Genomic DNA, 19255 nt, shown 5'->3' with positions numbered 1-19255 from the left:
TATTCAATTTTCGTGTACTAAAGTTTTAAGATTTAACCCGGTCACGTGACCCAGTGGCTACGTCAGTGCGTATTGCGTTGCCTGGATTGAGCGCGCAGCTGAAACTTCTAGTTTGTTTTGTTTGTTTATCTTCTTGTTTGCGCGTTATTTTGCTCCTCACCTGTGTTGCGATGGGTTCGAGGACAGTCTTCGGTGCAAAAAAGTTCATCGACGTCCTATCGTAGGTTTTATACTTGCTATGGTTGTTAATTAAGCCTCATAATGTGCTGCAATGTTCATATTTTGCTGTGTTGTGTTGTAGATCCCTTCATGACCAAACAGGCAATACTTCTTGCCTGATTGAGGTAATTGCATCAAGTACACATGAAACTTTTGCACCTGTATGATTTCTTATGTTTTCATTCTGGCTTAGGAGGACATACAGATTTCAAAAGTGCATGGAGAAGAAAACGCCCTATTGGCTATGTTATCAAGTAACCAGACCATTTTAATTTGTCAGAAAGCGGTAGGTTTTTGTTTTATGCTTGGTTTTATTTTACATATTCAACTTGAATGCTCCGTACTCTGTAGAAAATGCAATGTGATGGACATATGTATTCAACCATTCATTCATTCCTTCATTATCAACAATCAGCCAGTTTTCTGTTATTTCAGGCTCCAAAATTTGATTGTGAACCTGAGGTGCAATCCATGGCAGAAACCTCAAACTGTTCAGAAAATGGTGATGATTTAGACCCTGAAAAAGAACATGACGGTACTAGTCTTCTGAAAATTGAACCAGAACCACTGCCTCTTACTGTGAACCAAGCAAGGTAACAGTTTGTCCATGCATATTATCATTATTGTGACACAGTGAATGGCTAATTCATGTACCTGTAGACAGCTGGTGTCCTTCTACACTCTTGCCCAGAACCCGTGTATGGCTCTGGGGAATGACGGAACCTTGTCGCCTCTATGGGTGTGCTGTGATATGTTGGATCCAGCGGGAACCACCTGGCTTGGAGCTGAGATGGTTAGCACAGGGAGCAAAGCAACAGGAATCAAATTATATTCTGTTACATGCAAAGGTAACTTCATATTTTTGCTCTTGAATGGTCAAAATTAGCAATACGCTGTAGTTAATGTATTGCCTTTTTGAAGATAACTAAAAATCCAAATCAAACATGTTCTGAAATGTGTGAGACTTATATTAGCTACTTCATATTTCATTCTTCTCTGAAATGTTAATGCTCTTTCTTAAAATGTGCACTGTGAGCTGAATTTTTAACCCTAACCCAACATCATTCCACTCTAATACAGGATTGTAACTAGCATGCTCCATGTTTTTAACCAGGCTCCACAGTGGGCAAGAAATCTTTCATGACATTAGAAGAGGTCAAAAAGGAGCACAGAAAGAGGCATCCATCGGCTCCGGTAAGGGATAATTTTACATCATTATAAATAGAGCTGCACAATTTCTAATAACATTTTTGGCCTACGAGCTAAAAACCCAACAAAACATGGCTAAAACTGGACAAAATAAGGAAAATCATTGAAGACCTCTATAATTTTGCGATATGGATCTTGTGCCATCACCTAATATGACTGTAACAATAATGTGGCAATGTATAAAGTTGATTTTACACATGGGATGAATGGTTTCAGGTGGCGCTGAAAGGCACTGCCAGATATACCTTGTTTGATTCCACTGTGGTTGAAAACACAACTATCAAGTCCCAGAGCAGCGTAACAGTGGATTTAAAATGGAACGACGTGGGGAGCATTTTGGAAACCCCACCCATGTCTTCAACAGCGACACTGGTATGTAAGAACGTCACTGCTTTAGCAAGAATATCAGGATTAAAGATGTTTTTTATGATTTAAAGTATTCAAACACAGCATCATAGTATTCAAATTTGAGCAACAAGCTTATGTAGAGTGTAGACAGCTTTTGTGGAGCTACTTCGAAAGGCCTGGAAAGCTGTTGTTAGATCTGAACTGTGGGTTAAGGGCCCCTGTTCTAGTGTAATGAAAACAAACTTTCAGTATATCTGGAGAAGAGCGCGTACATGTTACACTGCACAGTTACTTTTCCCAAAAACATATGTGGTGTTACATGAGCATAAAGAAAATTATTTGTGTAATATTTTCAATGCTTTCTGTGTTTGTTTTTTGCAGAATATCAAAGTTGCCAGTGGAGACATGAGAAGCCCCATGTTCGAGCTGTACAGAGAGTTTGAGTTTCTTCAGGTTCTACTTTTCGGAATGATATTGATTTGTCTTTATTGCATGTACAAAATAATGCTGTATAACTGTGCTGCATCCAATATGTGATGCCAACACACAATCACAATGCTTTTACCAGCATTTTTCAGTGATTCTCAAAGTTCTCGCACCAAGTACGTACTATCAAAGAAATTATTTTGCTTTCTGCGCACCACCAGATCTAAACCAGGTCTATAATATGACTTTTTCAGGCCTAAACTAGGGATAAACATGGACTAACACAAACTACAACAAAAAAAATGAATAAATTAACTTATATTCAACGAGGGCTGGAACTGTAGAGAAGCCTGAGTTTGTGACCTTCATATGTCTTTGTGATATGGCTAATATTCTCTGTTGCATCTTTTTAAGAGTCTTGCAAATGGTTTAAGAACTGAAGAGATAAATTGGCTGGAGCCAGTGGAAACGACTTCAGCTGTAAATCTCACCAAGGCCTACCTGGAGGGTGACTGGCTTTATTGTTATATTTTCATGTATTTTATAACATTCAAATAGCTTATAATTCACATCTTTCTGTTCAATTCAGAGCTTCAAAATGACGCAAAAACTCAACATCAGACAGTGAAACCAGCAAAATCTGCAAAGGTACGTTTGAGTCGCTTAATAATACTTTTTTAGAGCTGCACAATATTCACCAAAGTATTGTTATAGCAATATTAGGTGACGCAAAGTCTAACAGCAAGATGCCGGAATATATCACGAATCAATGAGGTCTTCTTTTTTGACTGAGATTTATTCAGCCTAAACACCAAACCGCTTTGTACCTTTAAAGTTCAGTTTTAGTCATGACTTTATTACATTAGTTTTAGCCATGTTTTGGCTTGATTTTTTAAAGACCTATATATTGCCAGAAAATAGTATGACACAAGTTTCTGATTATTCTGATATTTAATGGAGCATACTGTGTTGAAAAATATATTGACCGTAAGATTCAAGACAGTTATTCAATGGCACTTTTTTGTGCAGCCCTACAAGAACATGTATGAAGAGAGTCACTTTTTTTTCCTGCTTTCATTTCAGTCGCCCAGCGTGAACTCTGATGAAGAGACTTCCACTTTCACCTCGCTGCTGGCGAGAGGAGACCTCGACTTTATTGAGCAACTGTGGGTCCGACTGAGAAAGAGTAAGCATTTCATTTTATATGTTTTCTCAATTTTAGACTTAATGTACCTAAACCTAAAGGCTTTATTTAAAACATATATAATAATTAAAATACCCTAAATACTTGGAGGTTAACCAGTGACTAGTTTTTACACGTTTTTATTGTTTTAATGGCGACTGCAACATTGTACGCATATTTTCATCATTGTAAATTGATTTTGAAGGTGTGACGTCATATCAGGACATTGGCGACAGTCTGAAGCTCGTCATTGATGCTTTTAGATATGGAAGCATCAAACCATGGGTATGTATAATTAGCTTTTAAATGACTGTAGTTGAATAAAGCTCAAAATTAAAAGATAATGGATGTGAAAATGTAGTATATTTTAAACAGTATTCAGTCTTCGTGTTCTTCCATTCTGCTGAGATCTGGCTCCCCAATTATAATGTTGACAGTTAAAGCCTAGTTGCGTCTTGTGTTTTTTGTCCAGATCCACCGAGACAGTAACAGCAGCCTCAGTAAACTCGTCCTCCAGTCTTACCACCAGAAGATTGACAATGTTCATTTGTCCGGTATGACGCCGGTCCGAATGTTGCTGGAGATGGGCCTGGACAAGATGAGGAAGGACTACATCAACTATCTCATCGGTAAGAATACCGTAATAGCAGTTCAAAGCTAGATCAAAATTTTCTCTGAAGGTAGAAATAAAGGTAAAAATAGGGCTAAACCAAAGCAAAAAATGTCATCATAAAGGTTCAAAACAATGACTTGAATTGCAGAGAAGCTTGAATGCCACCCTAAGCATCCTGAGAACCACAATTTGGGAAACACGGCCTTAAGTTATTAAAGTGAAGATAGTTTATTTTTCCTAAATGGAGATTTTTTTTTTTTCCCATTTAACCTGTGCCAACCAGCAATGATCATGTTTTGCGCCAGGATAACCTTCTGTGAGAAAAATAAAGGAAAGAACATTTTCTGGCCAAGAAGCAGGGTCAAATACATGACATAACGTACAGTGCCTGGCCCAAAACAAAACAGTCGCCACTTGTATTTAACTGTTATGATCTGGGGTTGCTGCCGTTGGTCTGGTCTAGGTTCAGCTAAACATCCTGAATGACCAGGTTATTCCATCAATGGATTCATTCTTTCCTGATGGCGCGAGCGTATTCCAAGATGACAATCCCAGGATTCATCGGGCCCACATTGTAAAAGACTCCAGATCCTGACCCCATTGAGAATCTTTGGGATGTGCTGGAGACGGCTTTGCACAATGGTCATACTCGCACATCATCAATACAAGATCTTGGTGGAAAAATTAATGCAACACTGGATCTTTTGATATCACAGAAGCTTACTGATAGGAGCTTTAAGCGGTTCAACAAAATATCAGAGCGTGTGATCCTTTGTTTGCAGTGTATGTGTTACTATGAGGAAAAAGTCCTTTATCCAGGATTATATGGGAAAAAGAAATGGCAGCAAATTAATCAATGGAGAAACCTGATCTTATTATGTAAACACATATCTAGGCTTTGTGTTATGTTTCAAAGAACCGGACCACTTTCAATCCTAGATGATTCAGCTCTTATTTATTAATCACCATCAGTAGGCTTTTTAAGTCTGAACGTATTTAATATTTATATTGTGGCAAGTAACATGTAAAAAGACTAGCGACAGCAGGTAGTGTGCTGTGTCGAGCCCTGAGGGGAATATACAAATGCTGTACAAAATGGCCGAGGAATCAAAGGTGTGACATTCTTACTAAGGGGAGTATGCAGGACCTCGTGTGTCTGTACCATGTTTGTGTTTATTCTGATTTGTTTTGAAGTTGTGCATCTTTTTCCTTTTTACAGCTGAAGAACTGACCACTTTAAATCATCTGGTATGACCTTGATTTTAAACTCTCTAAACCCACACATCTTATTATTTATCATAAGACCTACCAAAAATGTAAGCATATTTATAACACAAACTCAAATGTCACGTTTTGTGTTGACAGCATTATTTCCTGAGCACTGACGTGGATATTCAAGAGCAGGTCGTCCGACTGGGGAAACTGCACCACCTGCTGGAGATAATAGTGACCTGCACCACATTCCTGGGCCTGCCATATCACAGCCTTTTCCGACTCACACAGTACGATCAGTTTAATAAACCTATGTGTAAACGAGCCTTCATGTTCTAATAGACTAGCTTTAATGTGTTTTGCACTCTCTTTGTAGGTCCTGTTTGCAGCATTACAAAACAAATCCGTATAATGAAAGCTACAACTTTGAACTGCCCGTCAAACCAGCTCTGATCGGTCATTTCTACCAAAAGTTAAGAGTTTTCCGTTTGATCCTACATCATCTCTTCAATGTATATTTAATGAGTGAAATGTTTTCCTTTCAGGGAGCGTCCCGTCATGTGGGGAGTTGAGGTGTCCAGTGGCCATGGCCCTCGCGAGGTCAGAACATTATTGCAGCTCAGCGACAGACCCCTGGTGGACCATGTTGTCTTTGAAACCGGTGCATAATTTCTCTTTCATTTACAACATGATGTGTGCAAAAAAGTAAAATAGACCTTTTGTTTTTTCGCAGATTATCTGAATGAAACGGTGAATGGAGCCTCTGAGGATCCTGCCTATTTTTCTACATTGGTGTGTTGTAGTCTTAACAGTTTTGCATAAATGCTATATATTATTGTACAAACTCTTGTGTATAGTACTCCACAAATAACTTCATTAATGAAAACTAAGATGATTTATAATGTTTTATCACAGCATTTTTTTAATAAAGCTTGAACAAGGCACTCTTGCTTGATGCTAGTCTGTTAGCAAGCATTTACTACACTTCAAAACTGTCCCATCGAATTTGGATACAACATAAGTTAGCTCCGCCTCCTTAACAGAAACATGAGGAAAACAGCACTGATCAGAATGGACAGAGTGCAAATAGTGGGGACCACGATTTCAGTCACCATCTCCATGTGGCTGGTCAGAGGATCTGTAAAATTGCACACAAACACTTTTAGATATAAAAATGTAATGTTACAAGTAGATGCTCAGAGGCAAGCAGTGAGCACAGCAATCAAAGGGTTAATATGGTTTCTTTACTACAAAGTAACTAGGAGTGATTCCTTACCATGTATAAGTCTTAGAATATTGGCAGCAGAACTCCGCTGTTCCTCTAATAAAAGAAGAAAAAGTGTAATTTAACCCTTTGAGAACTGCAGCAGCGACAAAGCAGCACAAGGCAATGGGATACAGAGCTAGACTACAGAGCGTGTAATACAGCAGTCATATCATGAAATACCTCAATATCATGATAGCACGGGCTGTTACAAGAGTATTTGTAAATGCCATTCACATTGTTGACTAGCTTGGCAGAAAGTAGTACTTAAATGAGATAAAAGTAAAAAAATATATATATATATGAATCAACATTTATACATTTAAAACATGTACCATTGGTCTAAACTTCATCATGCACTGGCCAAACCTTTGGCATTTCAGTATGTTCCATGGCCTTTCTTGTAGCTGCAGGGGCAAACAAAAAAGATGTCTCAGATACAAGATTTTAATGCTAAATATTTTATATCTAAGGTGCTACAACAGCACCTAACGTTCAGATATATTATGACTCAATTTATGGTCTTTCAAAGATACAATCTTTGTTTGTTTACCCCGGCTCATAAAACCATATATATGTAGTAATAAATAAGTCACCTGCAGCTAAGAGCTGGTTGCTTGAAGAACATGTTTCCACAGCCTTCCTCCTCCAGTTCTCCACCTGCATCACACATTACACTGTGTCACACTGTTTCAAGTGCAGGGAGTTTTGGTGTAGCTGGAATGTCAGTGCTCTGGTTACCTCTCTCTGGTTGGGGAAGCCGTTGGAGCTGATGATGCGTTTGTAGAACTGAACAGAGGCTTTTGGATAGCGAGCCTTGTTTTTGTTCCTGAAGTCGACGTAGTACAGACCGAACCTCTCAGTGAAGCCTTCGTCCCACTCAAACTTATCCATCAGAGACCAGGCCGTGTATCCCTTCACATTCACTCCGTCTTTGATCGCTGTGTGACCAATATTCACTTGTTACAGGAATACACTTAATCTTTAAAACACACTTTAACTGCAGCTCTGTACCTTTGAGCATCTCATTGATGTAGTCTCTGTAGTACTGTATCCTCCAGTTGTCACACAGCTCTGTGCAATGCATCTTCTCTGAGACGCCGTTCTCCGTCACAAAAATCATGGGGTTTCCGTACTGACTCTGCACGACAACAGGAGCACACGACACAGGTGATGAGGATTTCAGTTATTCTATTACAGTATAGATTCCCAGAGGAGGATAATCACAACTCCCCCTCCCCCCCTCTTTTTGTTATGCAACACACTTCTGATCATTTTGAGAGCAGTACTGACCTTGACAAAGTTGAGCAGGCGTCTGAAACCCCAGGGCACCGCGTAGAGCCACTCAGAGCCAGGGTCGGGCCAGCGCGGGTCCACCAGCTCAGCCAGGTCACGGTCCAAGAAGTAACTGCTGCTGCCGCGGACCGGGAGGTTGTTCTTCTGTGTTACGTATCGCGTGGTGAAGTGGCCAATGCCCAGAAAATCACAGGTACCTTTTAGGTAGCTTTTCTCTTGGGGGGAGAAGGACGGGAGGCGAGATGTTCCCAGGCCCTGCTGGACACTCTTTCTCCCTAAATGAGAAGAAAATTATTACTACTACTCTTAAATAAAAGACTATAAATTCCAAAACAATAAATGAATGGGACACACTTTACTCAACGGTGCGGGAGAAAAAAAATGATAAAAGGATGGAAGCAACATGGTTTGGGATCAAAGAGAATAATGCATTTTGCAGCCCCATTTCCATATTACTACCTAGAAATGCCATGTTATAGTCTTCATACTTGGGTAGGGTTAGCCATAACACTATGAAATTAATGACCATCTTATTACACTTTTATACACTGAGCTATCACAATCCTACTACCATGCATATAAGGGGATATTTCAGGATTGTTGACATAGGGCCTCATTTCCTATTTATCAAGAGTGTTGTTGATTTCTGGAGATATGTTTTTGTAAGTCATGCAGTTCTTATATTTGAAGAGCTTAAGATAAGATAAGATAAGATAAGATGGTACTTTATTGATCTCACAGATGGAGAAATTGCATTTGATGAGAGAGCATCCGGCAGCAGCACCCATTCAGTGCGCACCACTCTTTTTTTTTCTTTGGTGAAAGATCGTTGTGTCGATTAGTGGTGCTAGGCTAGCGCTAGGCTAGCGTATGTCTATGGTAACTAGTAGCCTGCATTAAAAAACCTTTTCAAAATCATCAGGTAGTCCTCCAAACGTTGCCATATCTGATTTGAAGAAAGCTCTTTTGTGAATTCCACGTGTAGTAAAGCTAGCCGCAGGTAAACTACTGTAGATCCAGTAACCTAGCAGATCACTCCGCCGCTGCGTAGCTTACAACCAGGGAGCTAATGCTGCTCAAATATAAGTTCTTTTAAAGGCAAAATGGCTATGATTCAGTGAACACAGACATTTATAGCAGTAGTCTGGTGTTATAAGGGATTGGCCTCAGGTTCACTGTGCTTGGGTCAGACTGTTTTAAATGCAGGCTACTAGTTACCATAGACATGCACTAGCCTAGCACTAGCCTAGCACCACTACACTATTCACATATAAGGACTGCATGAACTAAAATAAATAGTGATCTCCAGAAACCAACAACATATGTAAAAAATCCTGAAATATCACTTTAAGTTGTATTAATTACTTGTACTTTTTTCCAGATTGCTGTTACACAAGCTGCAGTGTGTGAGTTACCAATGAAGTCCTTCATGACTTGGGGGTAGTCTCCGTGAAAGATCGGTGTAGCGAACCATCCTAGGAAGAACTGCACGTATCTCTCAGCCGCTTCGATGTCTTTCTGGTTAGTGATGTCCACAGGCTCCCCCCAGTCTCCGGATAGAGAGATGCCGACCAGGCCTGCCCACATAAACAGATTTTGAGCTCTTTTTTTACAGACACTTCTCATTCATCAATTTGTTGTAGCGTTTGCACATGCTAATTTTACCAACCTTTTTGTTTCCCACGCCACTGCGTGTCATACGAATGCCACACCTTAGCATGTGCCTAAAGAAATTCAAACAAATAGCTTAATTAGTTAAAGGGATTTCTATTCATAGTGTGATCTCCAGGGCTGCCAAAGTATCCATATCACAAGAGGCCCCAATACACAGCCTAAAACAAAACCAACTAAAAAATGTAGAAGTAGTTTAGTCCCATTTTAGTCATTTTTAAGTCCTGTTTTGACATAATTTGACATCACATTGGTTACAAAAAATAATTTAAAGGCTTGTTACCTTTATAATGTGATGTGCGGCTCTGTATGCGCCTGTGCCTTTCAGCTTCAGCCCAGGAGCATGTTCTCCAGTCTCATAGCCTTCAACTGCCACAGACTGAAGCATAACACAAGCATGAGAATACTTTTGCATCATGACGAGTACTATTGTATGACTGTATAATATTTAAGCCTACCCATGGATTATTGAAGGTGATCCAGTACTTCACTCGATTTCCAAATTTTTCAAAACACAAATTGGCAAAATCATTAAAATGGTTGATAATGCTGATGTTTTGCCATCCGCCATATTTCTCTTGCAAGACCTGAAAGCCGATATTCCCTGGTGAATTGGAGTAAAGACCAGATAGAGGTGGACAGTCTGTGCACTGACCTGTGGCAGATCCCAGTGGTATAAAGTGACAATAGGAGTGATGTTATTATCCAGCAGAGTGTCTATTAGCTCATCATAATACTGGATTCCTCTCTCATTTATATGATCAGCTGTGAAACGTTAGGTTAAAGTCAGATCAAGCTTTAACATTTATCTCCAATGGACACTTCTGTATGCCAGGAAAAAAACATCTCTTGAACTTACACTTTATGCCTGTGGGGATGAGGCGAGGCCAGGAGATGGAGAACCTGTAGTGATTTAGCTTTAGCTCCGTCATTAGATTAACATCATCCTGTGGGAAGATCAGTGGTCAATAAGAGATAATAAGATATTCTTTTTCGAGCAGTGACAAATACAGAAACGTGCTTTCATGAGAATTAGCAACGTTTTGGCACTAAAGCGTCTGTGATCCCTAGAGCTACCAGCCAAATCTGGCACACCACTGCACCTTGACTTTGTAGTAGCCTTCACAAGACGAATCCCCAGTCTCATTCTGTTGGATTTTGCCTTTCTTGTGTGTGAACACGTCCCAGATGCTGAGTCCTTTTCCATCTTTGTCCCAGGCTCCTTCGGTTTGATACGCGGAACCGCCGGCTCCCCACGAAAATCCTGATGAAAGTGGAGACTCATCAACGCTATAGAACAGTGTATAGATGACGAGCATAATAATCGCATTTTTAAGCATTTCAAAATACTCTGAACAGTCAGAATCTAGTGGCAAAACAAAGTTAAATTAAATGATAAGGTGGCAAACTAAAGGTTTACATTTATTGCTAATACGCTAATTTTGTAGTGACACATAGAAGCAAAGGAAAACATAACAAAATCAAGAATCTGAAAACAGTAGAAATAAGAAAGGCCAACAAGGAGCTTTCAAAACGCAGAAGAGAACATGGTGTTTCTGCGAGAGAACAGTAGGAGTCAGAGTTGAAGGCCCTTGAAAGACGTTTACCTTCAAATAATGTATATTTTTTACAATAATGTACTGTAAACTTTAACATGTATGTGTCGTTTACAGATGTAAAATACAAAACTATGATGGATAATAATAATTCATATGAATTATTAAGGATGTTTCGATGTTTTACTAATGAATGAGTGTGTCTTGTATGTTATTTATAAGGCTCCTGTATAGAAGCTAAAGAAGCTTCTGGGTAGTCCCTTTACACAAAATATTGTATTGTATTGTATATATATATATATATATATATATATATATATATATATATATATATATATATATATATATATATATATATATATATATATATATATATATATAAAATGAAAGCATGTACCAGTTGGAAAAGTGCCATAATAGAAGGAGCCGTGCTGGTTGTTTGTCCAGTCGAAGTCCTCAGCCGCAGACAGACACAGCACCAGCACAAACACATGGCCCAGAGTGAGCGCAGAGGCGGACATGATCCTCCGGAGGCTCAGAGCACGCACAAGAGCTGATCTGGAAACAACAACATATGAGCGTTATAGATAAACTCAACATACACTAGGCTCCGACTGTGGGTTCAGGAGGGGTCTCTTTAATTATTCTTGTCCTGTTTTTTTAATTAATATAGTATACAAATTATTCAAAATGTTCCATTTCAATTGTTAAAAACATGTGTTTGCGATTGAGGCTGTTCCTTTAAGTATAAATAAAATAACATATAACATGAGGAGTTTAAAAATGTTAAAATTAAGTATTTTCCTCCCCCTACATGTTCCAGCCATGTCCTAATGTGTAGAATGAGCTCAGACCAGTTCACCACAACTGCATCAAAAATCCTGTATGGTCACTCAAAAATGTGTCACTTCGGCCCGAATTGCCGTCATGCACGAGCTTTATATAGAAGGTGCAGTTACACATATGGCCTGAGGTGGCAGTAGTGAGTATAAAATGGCGAACTTGCTTCCAGCCCCTTTAATTTTCATTAACAAGACAGCTATGATTGGAAGCAATGGGTAAGATCTGTACTTGTTACATAATGTCAACACTGATGTTACTATGAAGTTTATGTCAAATTTTCCCCTGAAGACTTTTTTACTGTTCTGTTTTTGTGTTTACTAATAGGGTAAACAGTACTTAAACAGTATTTATCAATTTCTATAGCTTTGACCTCTATTGGACTTCATTTAATGAATCCGGAGTTTGCTGGTAACAATTTCAAGCACTGAAGCAAAAAATCTGCCACCTGTAACTGTCTGCTCATCAAAAAGATAGGGACAGTGAGGGAGGTGGAGAGGGGGTCCTTTTGGAAAGCAGTGAGGTGTGCGCTCATTTTGCTTGGGCCAACACATTAAGCAAAATTACAGTTTTAGGAGAAAAAAATAACAGCAACACTGCACAGGAATCTTTGGATTAAATCATGAAGGAAAATATACTCATTTATATACATTTTCCTCTAGCATTTAAAATCATTAACCTATTCACCCTGTACTCACATGTACCACACACACCCACTTTGCCTATAGTGGGAATCCATACAAAAGCCTGTATAAAACACAATTAACAGTGTTGATAGCGAGTACAACGTAACTTACCTGTGTATTCAGAGTAGAGCATGTGCAGAGGAGCGTTCTGAGCCCGGACCCAGGCTGAATGAGCCATGGACACAGTAGAAAGATGAATATGTCCATTGTATGCAGCTATGTTGTACTCTGCTGCCGGTGTGAAAGCGGCTCTTTACGTGAGGCCCACTGCTTTGTTATTCTGTTTTGAAAATGCTGAATAGGTCACTGATGGAAAATGATTGCTCGGCGTTACCCATTTAACAGTCAGCATCTGCCAACATTTAGGACACTTGATTAAAATAAAAAAAAACATTTATTTTGTGCTTTTTGTGTTTAAATTAATATACAAACAACTTTTTATAGTTTTAGAGAAGATGCATTTTCAGTGCCAGCACGAACTTATGCAATTCGGTTGCACTTTCCTTTACAGCACAGTAACAACATGGTAATAGGGTGGAAATAGCATGGTAACTAAACTTTTGCAGCACTGTTTCAATGTTATTACCATGAATACAAAAAAATGTGTCCTAATCATTTTAGTTTATGAACCGGGTTAGAGTTAAAGTTAGGATTAAATAAATCACCATGGAATAAATTATGCAAGTGTCCTGATTCTACACATTATTGTACTTCTAGGTACCATGCTGTTACTGAGCGGTAAAGTGCCACCTGCAATTTTAGCTAAACATCACACTATGGCAGAACATTGATTGAATTGTATATTAACACTGGTCTGGTACTGTCACACAATCCTATGCACACTAAGCAGAAATCTGAAATAAGTTATATATCAAACAATCCTTAACATATGAAGAGCTAAATAGGCTTCCAGGTTTGAAGTCCTTGGCATCATTTTCAATAATCATCATCTTCTTCCTCCTCTTCCTCAAGCACCAGCTCACTGTCCTCATCCTCTTCTTCTTCTTCATCATCTTCTTCCTCATCCTCCATGTCGTTGTCCACGGCAGCATTCAACAGCAGTTTGGTCTGGTTTATCTCCCTCTCGTCGTCCGGATTTACGCAAGCCTGAAACAGAGAACACAGGGCTCGAGTTTGTGCCGACAAATAGGCCGGTCACGGTAACAAATTTGAAGTTCGGTATATTGAGGTAGGAGAGTATCGCGATTAATGATATTATTGACTCTAACGATACCATACTGTCAGCCAGTTCTAAAAGTGCATCATAATATCCTAAAGTACCACACAAGCTGCAATAAACATGATATAATGTAACTCAATTTACTTCTGTTAAAATAGGGGGAAATGCTAATAAATGTACAGAGCCCAAAAATATATCATTTATCTGTTATTTATTGAACGATACGTCGATATAGTAATTATCGTGACAGCCCTACCGACAAAACCACTCATATTTCTGGGGATTCCTGGCACAATCCTTAACAATAAACCAATGGACGTTTTAAAATACACTAGATAACCCAGCAGCAGCTCTTTTAGCAGTAGTTTGAATATTGTTTATTGGTAATGTTAGGTATGGACAATGTTTCTCTAGTAGTGTTGAGTGTTGAATAAAAAAAATGATCCCAAGCTCTTTTTCATTGGTTCTTTTCATATTCCAAAACACAATGATGCTCCACTCTCAAGTAAAAACACTACTCTTTCTACCTATATCAATGAGTTGGTACAACCTATAACATACCCAAAATAAAAATGAATATAATAATTATGCCCTCCTGGAACCGCCACCTTCATGTGGTGGAGGGGTTTGAGCACCCGAATGATCCTGGGGGCTATATTGTCGGGGGCTTCGTGCCCCTGGTAGGGTCTCCCATGGCAAACAGGTCCTTGGTGACGGGTCAGACAAAGAGCGGTTCAGAAGCCCCTTATGAGAGACCAACAGGCCCCTTTAATCGTGAGGCTGTCCTTTTGTGGACCCACCACCTGCAGGAGGAGCCACAAGGGGCTGGTGCAATGTGATTTGGGCAGCTCCAACAGCTGCCCCCACGACCCGGCAACGGACAAGTGGAAGAAAATGGATGGATGGATAATAATTATGAAATCACCTAATAATACTACAAAATCTGCATTTCTGACAATAGTGTCAAAAGTTTGATCAACTGTTTTGAGAGCTGATTGCCATGCTTATGATCAATGTTTGGAAAAATAGCCACTGCGTTTTTACAAAAATGTTGATGCAAAAATATACTGCATAAAACATAACAACCATACTGTAAAACTGGCATGTTCATAAGATAAGTCGTTGTAAGATTTCCCTTTACCTGCATCTCTGGAGGCGGCTCCTCAGACTCCCCTTCTTCAGACATGGCGTTGATCATGGATTTTAGCGTCCCCTCCTCAAACTAAACACAATAGTTAAGGCCTGCATAACACCAGCGCCGACAGACCTGCCTCTCTCTCTCTCTCGGACTTACCTTGAGCCTGTTGAGCTGATCCTGCAGAGTGACTTTTAACTTGAGGAGGGTCTCTGCTTCTTTCTTCAGCTCCTGCAGACGACTGTGCATCTTTGCTCACGCACAGTCACCAAACTCCATAGCGGTTCACGGTGCCAGAGGATTGGGCTACGAAAACTCACTATTACATCTTTTTGCTAGCTTTCAAAACGGTGTTAAAGTAAACAGAACGTAGATGCCAATCTTACCGAACTTAATTATTGTTTATATCGCGGGTGTACTTGCTTTATTTGTTCATAGGTTGATATTTGACAAGAAAACAACAAAATGCTGCACAATCACAAGTTCACAACGACATGCGCGAGCGAATGTTTTCTTCCGCGTGGAAAACGTCACATCCGGTCAGCGTATCCTTAGTTCAAAATAAAGGCTAAAGTATACGGTTAAAGCCCAAAACGGATTTTTGCGTTTATACATCTCAGATTGAGACAAAGACCATCGTCATGAATGCGTAAGTTGTGCTAGTGTAAACTTTGAACTTTTCAGCTGCTTTCAGAGTCAGGGGCTGCACAATTCAGTCCTCAAAATATGCTAGTGCAAGACTGATGTGCCCTTCGAAATAAGACTCATGTGAAGATGTGAAGATTTTCATAATACACACTTCACTTCACTTTACTTGAACATGTTAAAGCACATTTTACAATTTATGTGTAATGAAGTACTTTATTATCTGCCTCATACATAATAATCCACAACCAATCATCTCCTCCACTCAGTCAGCTTGTCAGCATCAGAAACCCCACATCTTCACAGCGGGTGACCAGAGGAGCAGATCCAGGAGACTGTTTAGTCCTATTCAGGAAAAGTGCCTTTTAGTCAGAATGCCTTTTCTGTAACTGTGGTCAAAGGAAGGTCACTGGAACTCCATCCCAGCAAACATCAGAGAGCAGTCCACATACATACTGTTTAAAAAACATCTGAAGAACTGGTTCATTACACAACAATCATGCAGTCATTAACCCCTGTCTGTATACGTATCATATGATTCTCTTATTGTTTGCACTGTTTTGTATCTGTATTTAACCTGTATAGTGTAATGACTGTGTTCTACTTTGTATTTTATTGCACTGACATTGTCTCCGGGAGACCATTTACATCTGTCCAGGGACTACGGATGAAAAATAGCCTTTTTGCTAATTCCGGTGCGTTTACAGAAATGTTGATTTATGTACAGTGTCCCTGTCGAATAAATAAACAAATAAGAATAAATACATTACTATTATAGACAAAGAGACATTTAGAAGTAAGTACAGTTGTGCAGTTGAAGTAAGTGAAGTACAGGGAAAAAAACACCTCTTAAATTGTTTAACATGGTGCATTAAACTGCCATGTAAATATGTTTGTGGAGGTTCTCATTCGTCCAGGGAGTATCCATAGTAGAAAAGGTTAAATCATCAACTGGACTGGGTTTTGATAAAGTTGAGGACGTTTCACTTCTAGTCACAGAAGCTTCTCCAGTTTGGGTAATAGTGTGTTTTATGACCTAAGCACGAAGAAGAAGCCTCTGTGACTAGAAGTGAAACGTCCTCAACTTTATCAAAACCCAGTCCAGTTGATGATTTAGCCTAACCTAATCTAAATATAAATAAATAATAGTATGTATCTTATATTGTTACAACACAGCATTAGAGGTTCGTACATAATAATCAAAGGAAAGCATTTTTATTTTGATGTTCTGTGTATTTCAGGTGAATGAACTGCATCACAGTTACATCACAGTCAGGGCAGTCTACTGGAGTCATGAGAAGCTACGTAGTGGTGAGTTTAGAAACACATGTTATATGTGGTCAAGAGTCACCTCAAAGCTACTAATTCCTCTTACAATAAACCCTTCTTCTTGACACATGACATTTTATTTACAAGCGTGCAAGTTAAGTTATTAGCTCGCCAGTGTAGAAACTGCATCTGAATGGAAGAGGCCACTGTTGCAGCTGTTTGGCCTTCAAAGGCAAGTCTTTGAAGCTTTGATTTTGAGGTGCTTCTCCTATAACTTTGACTCGTCACCAAGATGATGTTTTACTCTCACGCTGCATTTCTGAGCTGCAGACCCTTCAGTGTTGGCCCTGGTGCCTGGGTGAAGACTGATGGCAGCTGGGCCCCCATGAGGTGCCTGCCTGAGTGGCTCTGTCTGTGCTGCATTTGAAGGTTCCTCCGGTGTCTGTGGAATGCAGCACTGGATGTGTGGAGAAAGGGCCCCTCCAAAGGGCAGGGCGGCGGGAGGCAGTGAACACACTGGGGAGCGAGGAGGGGGCTCACCTTTGACCTCTACTGTCAGGAAGATATGACTCAATCTCTCAGACCGCAGTAAACAGAAGCAGGAGACGCTGTGCATTTTTAGCATGAGAAGCAAAGCCCAGGGGGAGGGGCATGTCAGAGTGCACATAGTGGGCATTGGCAAGTTATTGAGAATAGTTTATTTGTAACATTTTAGCAGTCCTCAGCAGTAACGCTTTGCAGAGTCATGTGTCCGTTGGAGTGAGTGGGAGATTCATTCGTAACTATTTGTGTTCAGCATTCCCTGCCTCCATCACTAATTTTCACAAATTCAGAGCAATTTTAGTCAATTTAGCAAAACAACATTTTATATTTTGTGCCTCACAGATGACCAGACAAGTGAATGGATTTAATTCATTGGAAGGTTTTTGTGAAACCAGTGCCACAGAAAATTTGTACACAACAGAAAGTGTGTTTTACAGAAGAAGGATGTTTATAGAAGGCTACATTAAATAGCATAAACATCATAGAGTCAGAATAGTTTTTTTTTTTTTTTTTTCATCAGTGGAGCAACATTTACAAAGTCTATTTTTTTTTCTAGTGATAACACAATAAATAAAGCTAAACAAGATATAGTCAAATAAGCTAAACAGAATATACCAAATAAACGTGTCTCATGTGAATGGTGAATTCTGGTCTCACTCTTGACTGTGAGCCATCGCACATGTGGGTCAACAGCAGAGGGAGCCGTTGGTCACAGCAGGGTAAATGATATCATGGTAAAAGTTGGTCAAAATGAAAGTTTGATATTCCTGAAAGGCGCTCTATGTTACTGTATATGCCACCATTTCCAAAGTCCAGAGCGTTATAGCCCCGATGTTAATAATTAACGCTATTCAAAAGACTTTCGTGTTTTTTCTCGGATTTACATAATACAAAGAAAATATGTTTACAGAATATAATCTATTAGTGTATTTAACCCTCACTTGAAGTTAGCATTACTGTATATATAAAGCTGTAGTCAATTGTGGGCAGCAGAGAGAGGGAAGTGAGAGTTCAGCTTCCTGGCAACCTGGTGGATGATGCTGTTCCTCAATCAGTTGGACCATGTCACTGAGACTCAAGACTCCGCAGTTTTCTCCCTGAAGCAGAACTGGCTGTGAGGTGGGTGTGGTGTCTCCCTCAGGGGTCAAACGAGCCCTGTCCAGATCATTGTTGAGCCACAAAGCTTGATATCTAAAGAGCGTACAATGTGCTCTTTTTGGACAGGCGGCTTGTGTGGATTAGCCTGGTCTGGCTTGTATATCTCCTCTGTTTACTCTCCTCTCTTCTGTCATGCTGCTTGTATTTGTTGAGATCTAGAGCAGATCACATCCCCATAACTTTTCACCCAGTTTGAGAGGACAAGAAGATGCTGTTGCTGCTGATACAGTGTTTGCTGCCTACTTCCAAACAATCTTGGACCTATTACTCTGTGCTATTATCCCTGTCCATTCTATTTATATGACTTTTCGAGGCTAACCTTGTGGGAGATAGATTGTTAGGAATTGGTTACTGTCCTCAATCAGCTAACATGTTTTATCCGATTAAATCTTTGACTTCTTTGAATAGGCTTCTTAGCATCAAAACGGTGCCTCGTACTTATCATGGTAAGCTGCTGTGTGTTTGGGAGATTTTGATTTTCAGAAGGATTGTTGCACTGTCTCCCAGAACAACACTGCCCCTGGGTGGTCAGGATTTGCTGTGTTGAATGAAGTGCAGATGAGTGTGGCCTGGTAATGTTTGGAGAGTTCAACGGCTCAAAAGTCTGTTTAGGAGGCTGGTCTCTCACGCTTCAGCAGCGCTCCATGATAGTGGGGCTGAACAATTTTCTGAGAAATACCTAATTTTTATTATTTTACTGAATGGCTTTGCAATTTGCAGTATGTTCTTTGTGGACTTTTTAAGAATGACATATGACAGAATGCCTTTCAAAGCATCTTTTAGAGAGATAAACTAGCAGGAA

General features: G+C 39.7%; 3 protein-coding genes across 3 annotated transcripts; 1 reads left to right on the top strand and 2 right to left on the bottom strand.

Moving 5' to 3' along the window:
- Positions 1 to 103: 103 nt before the first annotated feature.
- Positions 104 to 6074, top strand: zwilch (zwilch kinetochore protein). The gene is made up of 18 exons (XM_079567337.1): positions 104 to 220; positions 302 to 344; positions 413 to 505; positions 655 to 812; positions 880 to 1067; positions 1334 to 1413; positions 1645 to 1800; positions 2158 to 2229; positions 2617 to 2710; positions 2792 to 2850; positions 3286 to 3388; positions 3591 to 3670; positions 3858 to 4014; positions 5218 to 5246; positions 5364 to 5500; positions 5587 to 5682; positions 5756 to 5871; positions 5944 to 6074. Exons 1-18 carry the CDS (start codon positions 171 to 173, stop codon positions 6030 to 6032), a joined length of 1800 nt encoding a protein of 599 aa, XP_079423463.1. The 5' UTR covers positions 104 to 170; the 3' UTR covers positions 6033 to 6074.
- A 158-nt stretch (positions 6075 to 6232) lies between these two features.
- Positions 6233 to 11518, bottom strand: lctlb (lactase-like b; the record flags this gene model as incomplete). The annotated part of the gene is made up of 14 exons (XM_079568577.1): positions 6233 to 6348; positions 6487 to 6531; positions 7071 to 7134; positions 7216 to 7415; positions 7489 to 7615; positions 7768 to 8045; positions 9186 to 9347; positions 9440 to 9494; positions 9725 to 9820; positions 9900 to 10028; positions 10097 to 10206; positions 10301 to 10388; positions 10545 to 10705; positions 11395 to 11518. 14 exons carry the CDS (start codon positions 11516 to 11518, stop codon positions 6233 to 6235), a joined length of 1755 nt encoding a protein of 584 aa, XP_079424703.1.
- Positions 11519 to 13105: 1587 nt separating this feature from the next.
- snapc5 (small nuclear RNA activating complex, polypeptide 5) lies at positions 13106 to 15346 on the bottom strand. The gene is made up of 3 exons (XM_079568114.1): positions 14998 to 15346; positions 14845 to 14925; positions 13106 to 13630 (listed from the first exon to the last, which is right to left on the bottom strand). The coding sequence occupies exons 1-3, from the start codon at positions 15085 to 15087 to the stop codon at positions 13460 to 13462; spliced, it is 342 nt and encodes a 113-aa protein (XP_079424240.1). The 5' UTR covers positions 15088 to 15346; the 3' UTR covers positions 13106 to 13459.
- Between the last annotated feature and the right edge of the window lie 3909 nt (positions 15347 to 19255).

The sequence above is a fragment of the Gobius niger genome, assembly GCF_951799975.1.
Source record: "Gobius niger genome assembly, chromosome: 12".
Taxonomy (NCBI): domain Eukaryota; kingdom Metazoa; phylum Chordata; class Actinopteri; order Gobiiformes; family Gobiidae; genus Gobius; species Gobius niger.
Note: the sequence above shows the minus strand (reverse complement) of the source record. Positions and strands in the feature narration are given on the sequence as shown.

Bases quoted from the DNA above. Each gene is read 5' to 3' on its own strand.
- snapc5 (XM_079568114.1), bottom strand. From the start codon at position 15,087: ATGCACAGTCGTCTGCAGGAGCTGAAGAAAGAAGCAGAGACCCTCCTC. The intron at 14,926-14,997 runs GTAAGTCCGAGA...TATTGTGTTTAG, and splicing joins ATCAGCTCAACAGGCTCAAG to TTTGAGGAGGGGACGCTAAA. The intron at 13,631-14,844 runs GTAAAGGGAAAT...TCTCTGTTTCAG, and splicing joins AGCCGCCTCCAGAGATGCAG to GCTTGCGTAAATCCGGACGA.
- zwilch (XM_079567337.1), top strand. From the start codon at position 171: ATGGGTTCGAGGACAGTCTTCGGTGCAAAAAAGTTCATCGACGTCCTA. The intron at 345-412 runs GTAATTGCATCA...ATTCTGGCTTAG, and splicing joins ATACTTCTTGCCTGATTGAG to GAGGACATACAGATTTCAAA. The intron at 5,501-5,586 runs GTACGATCAGTT...CTCTCTTTGTAG, and splicing joins AGCCTTTTCCGACTCACACA to GTCCTGTTTGCAGCATTACA.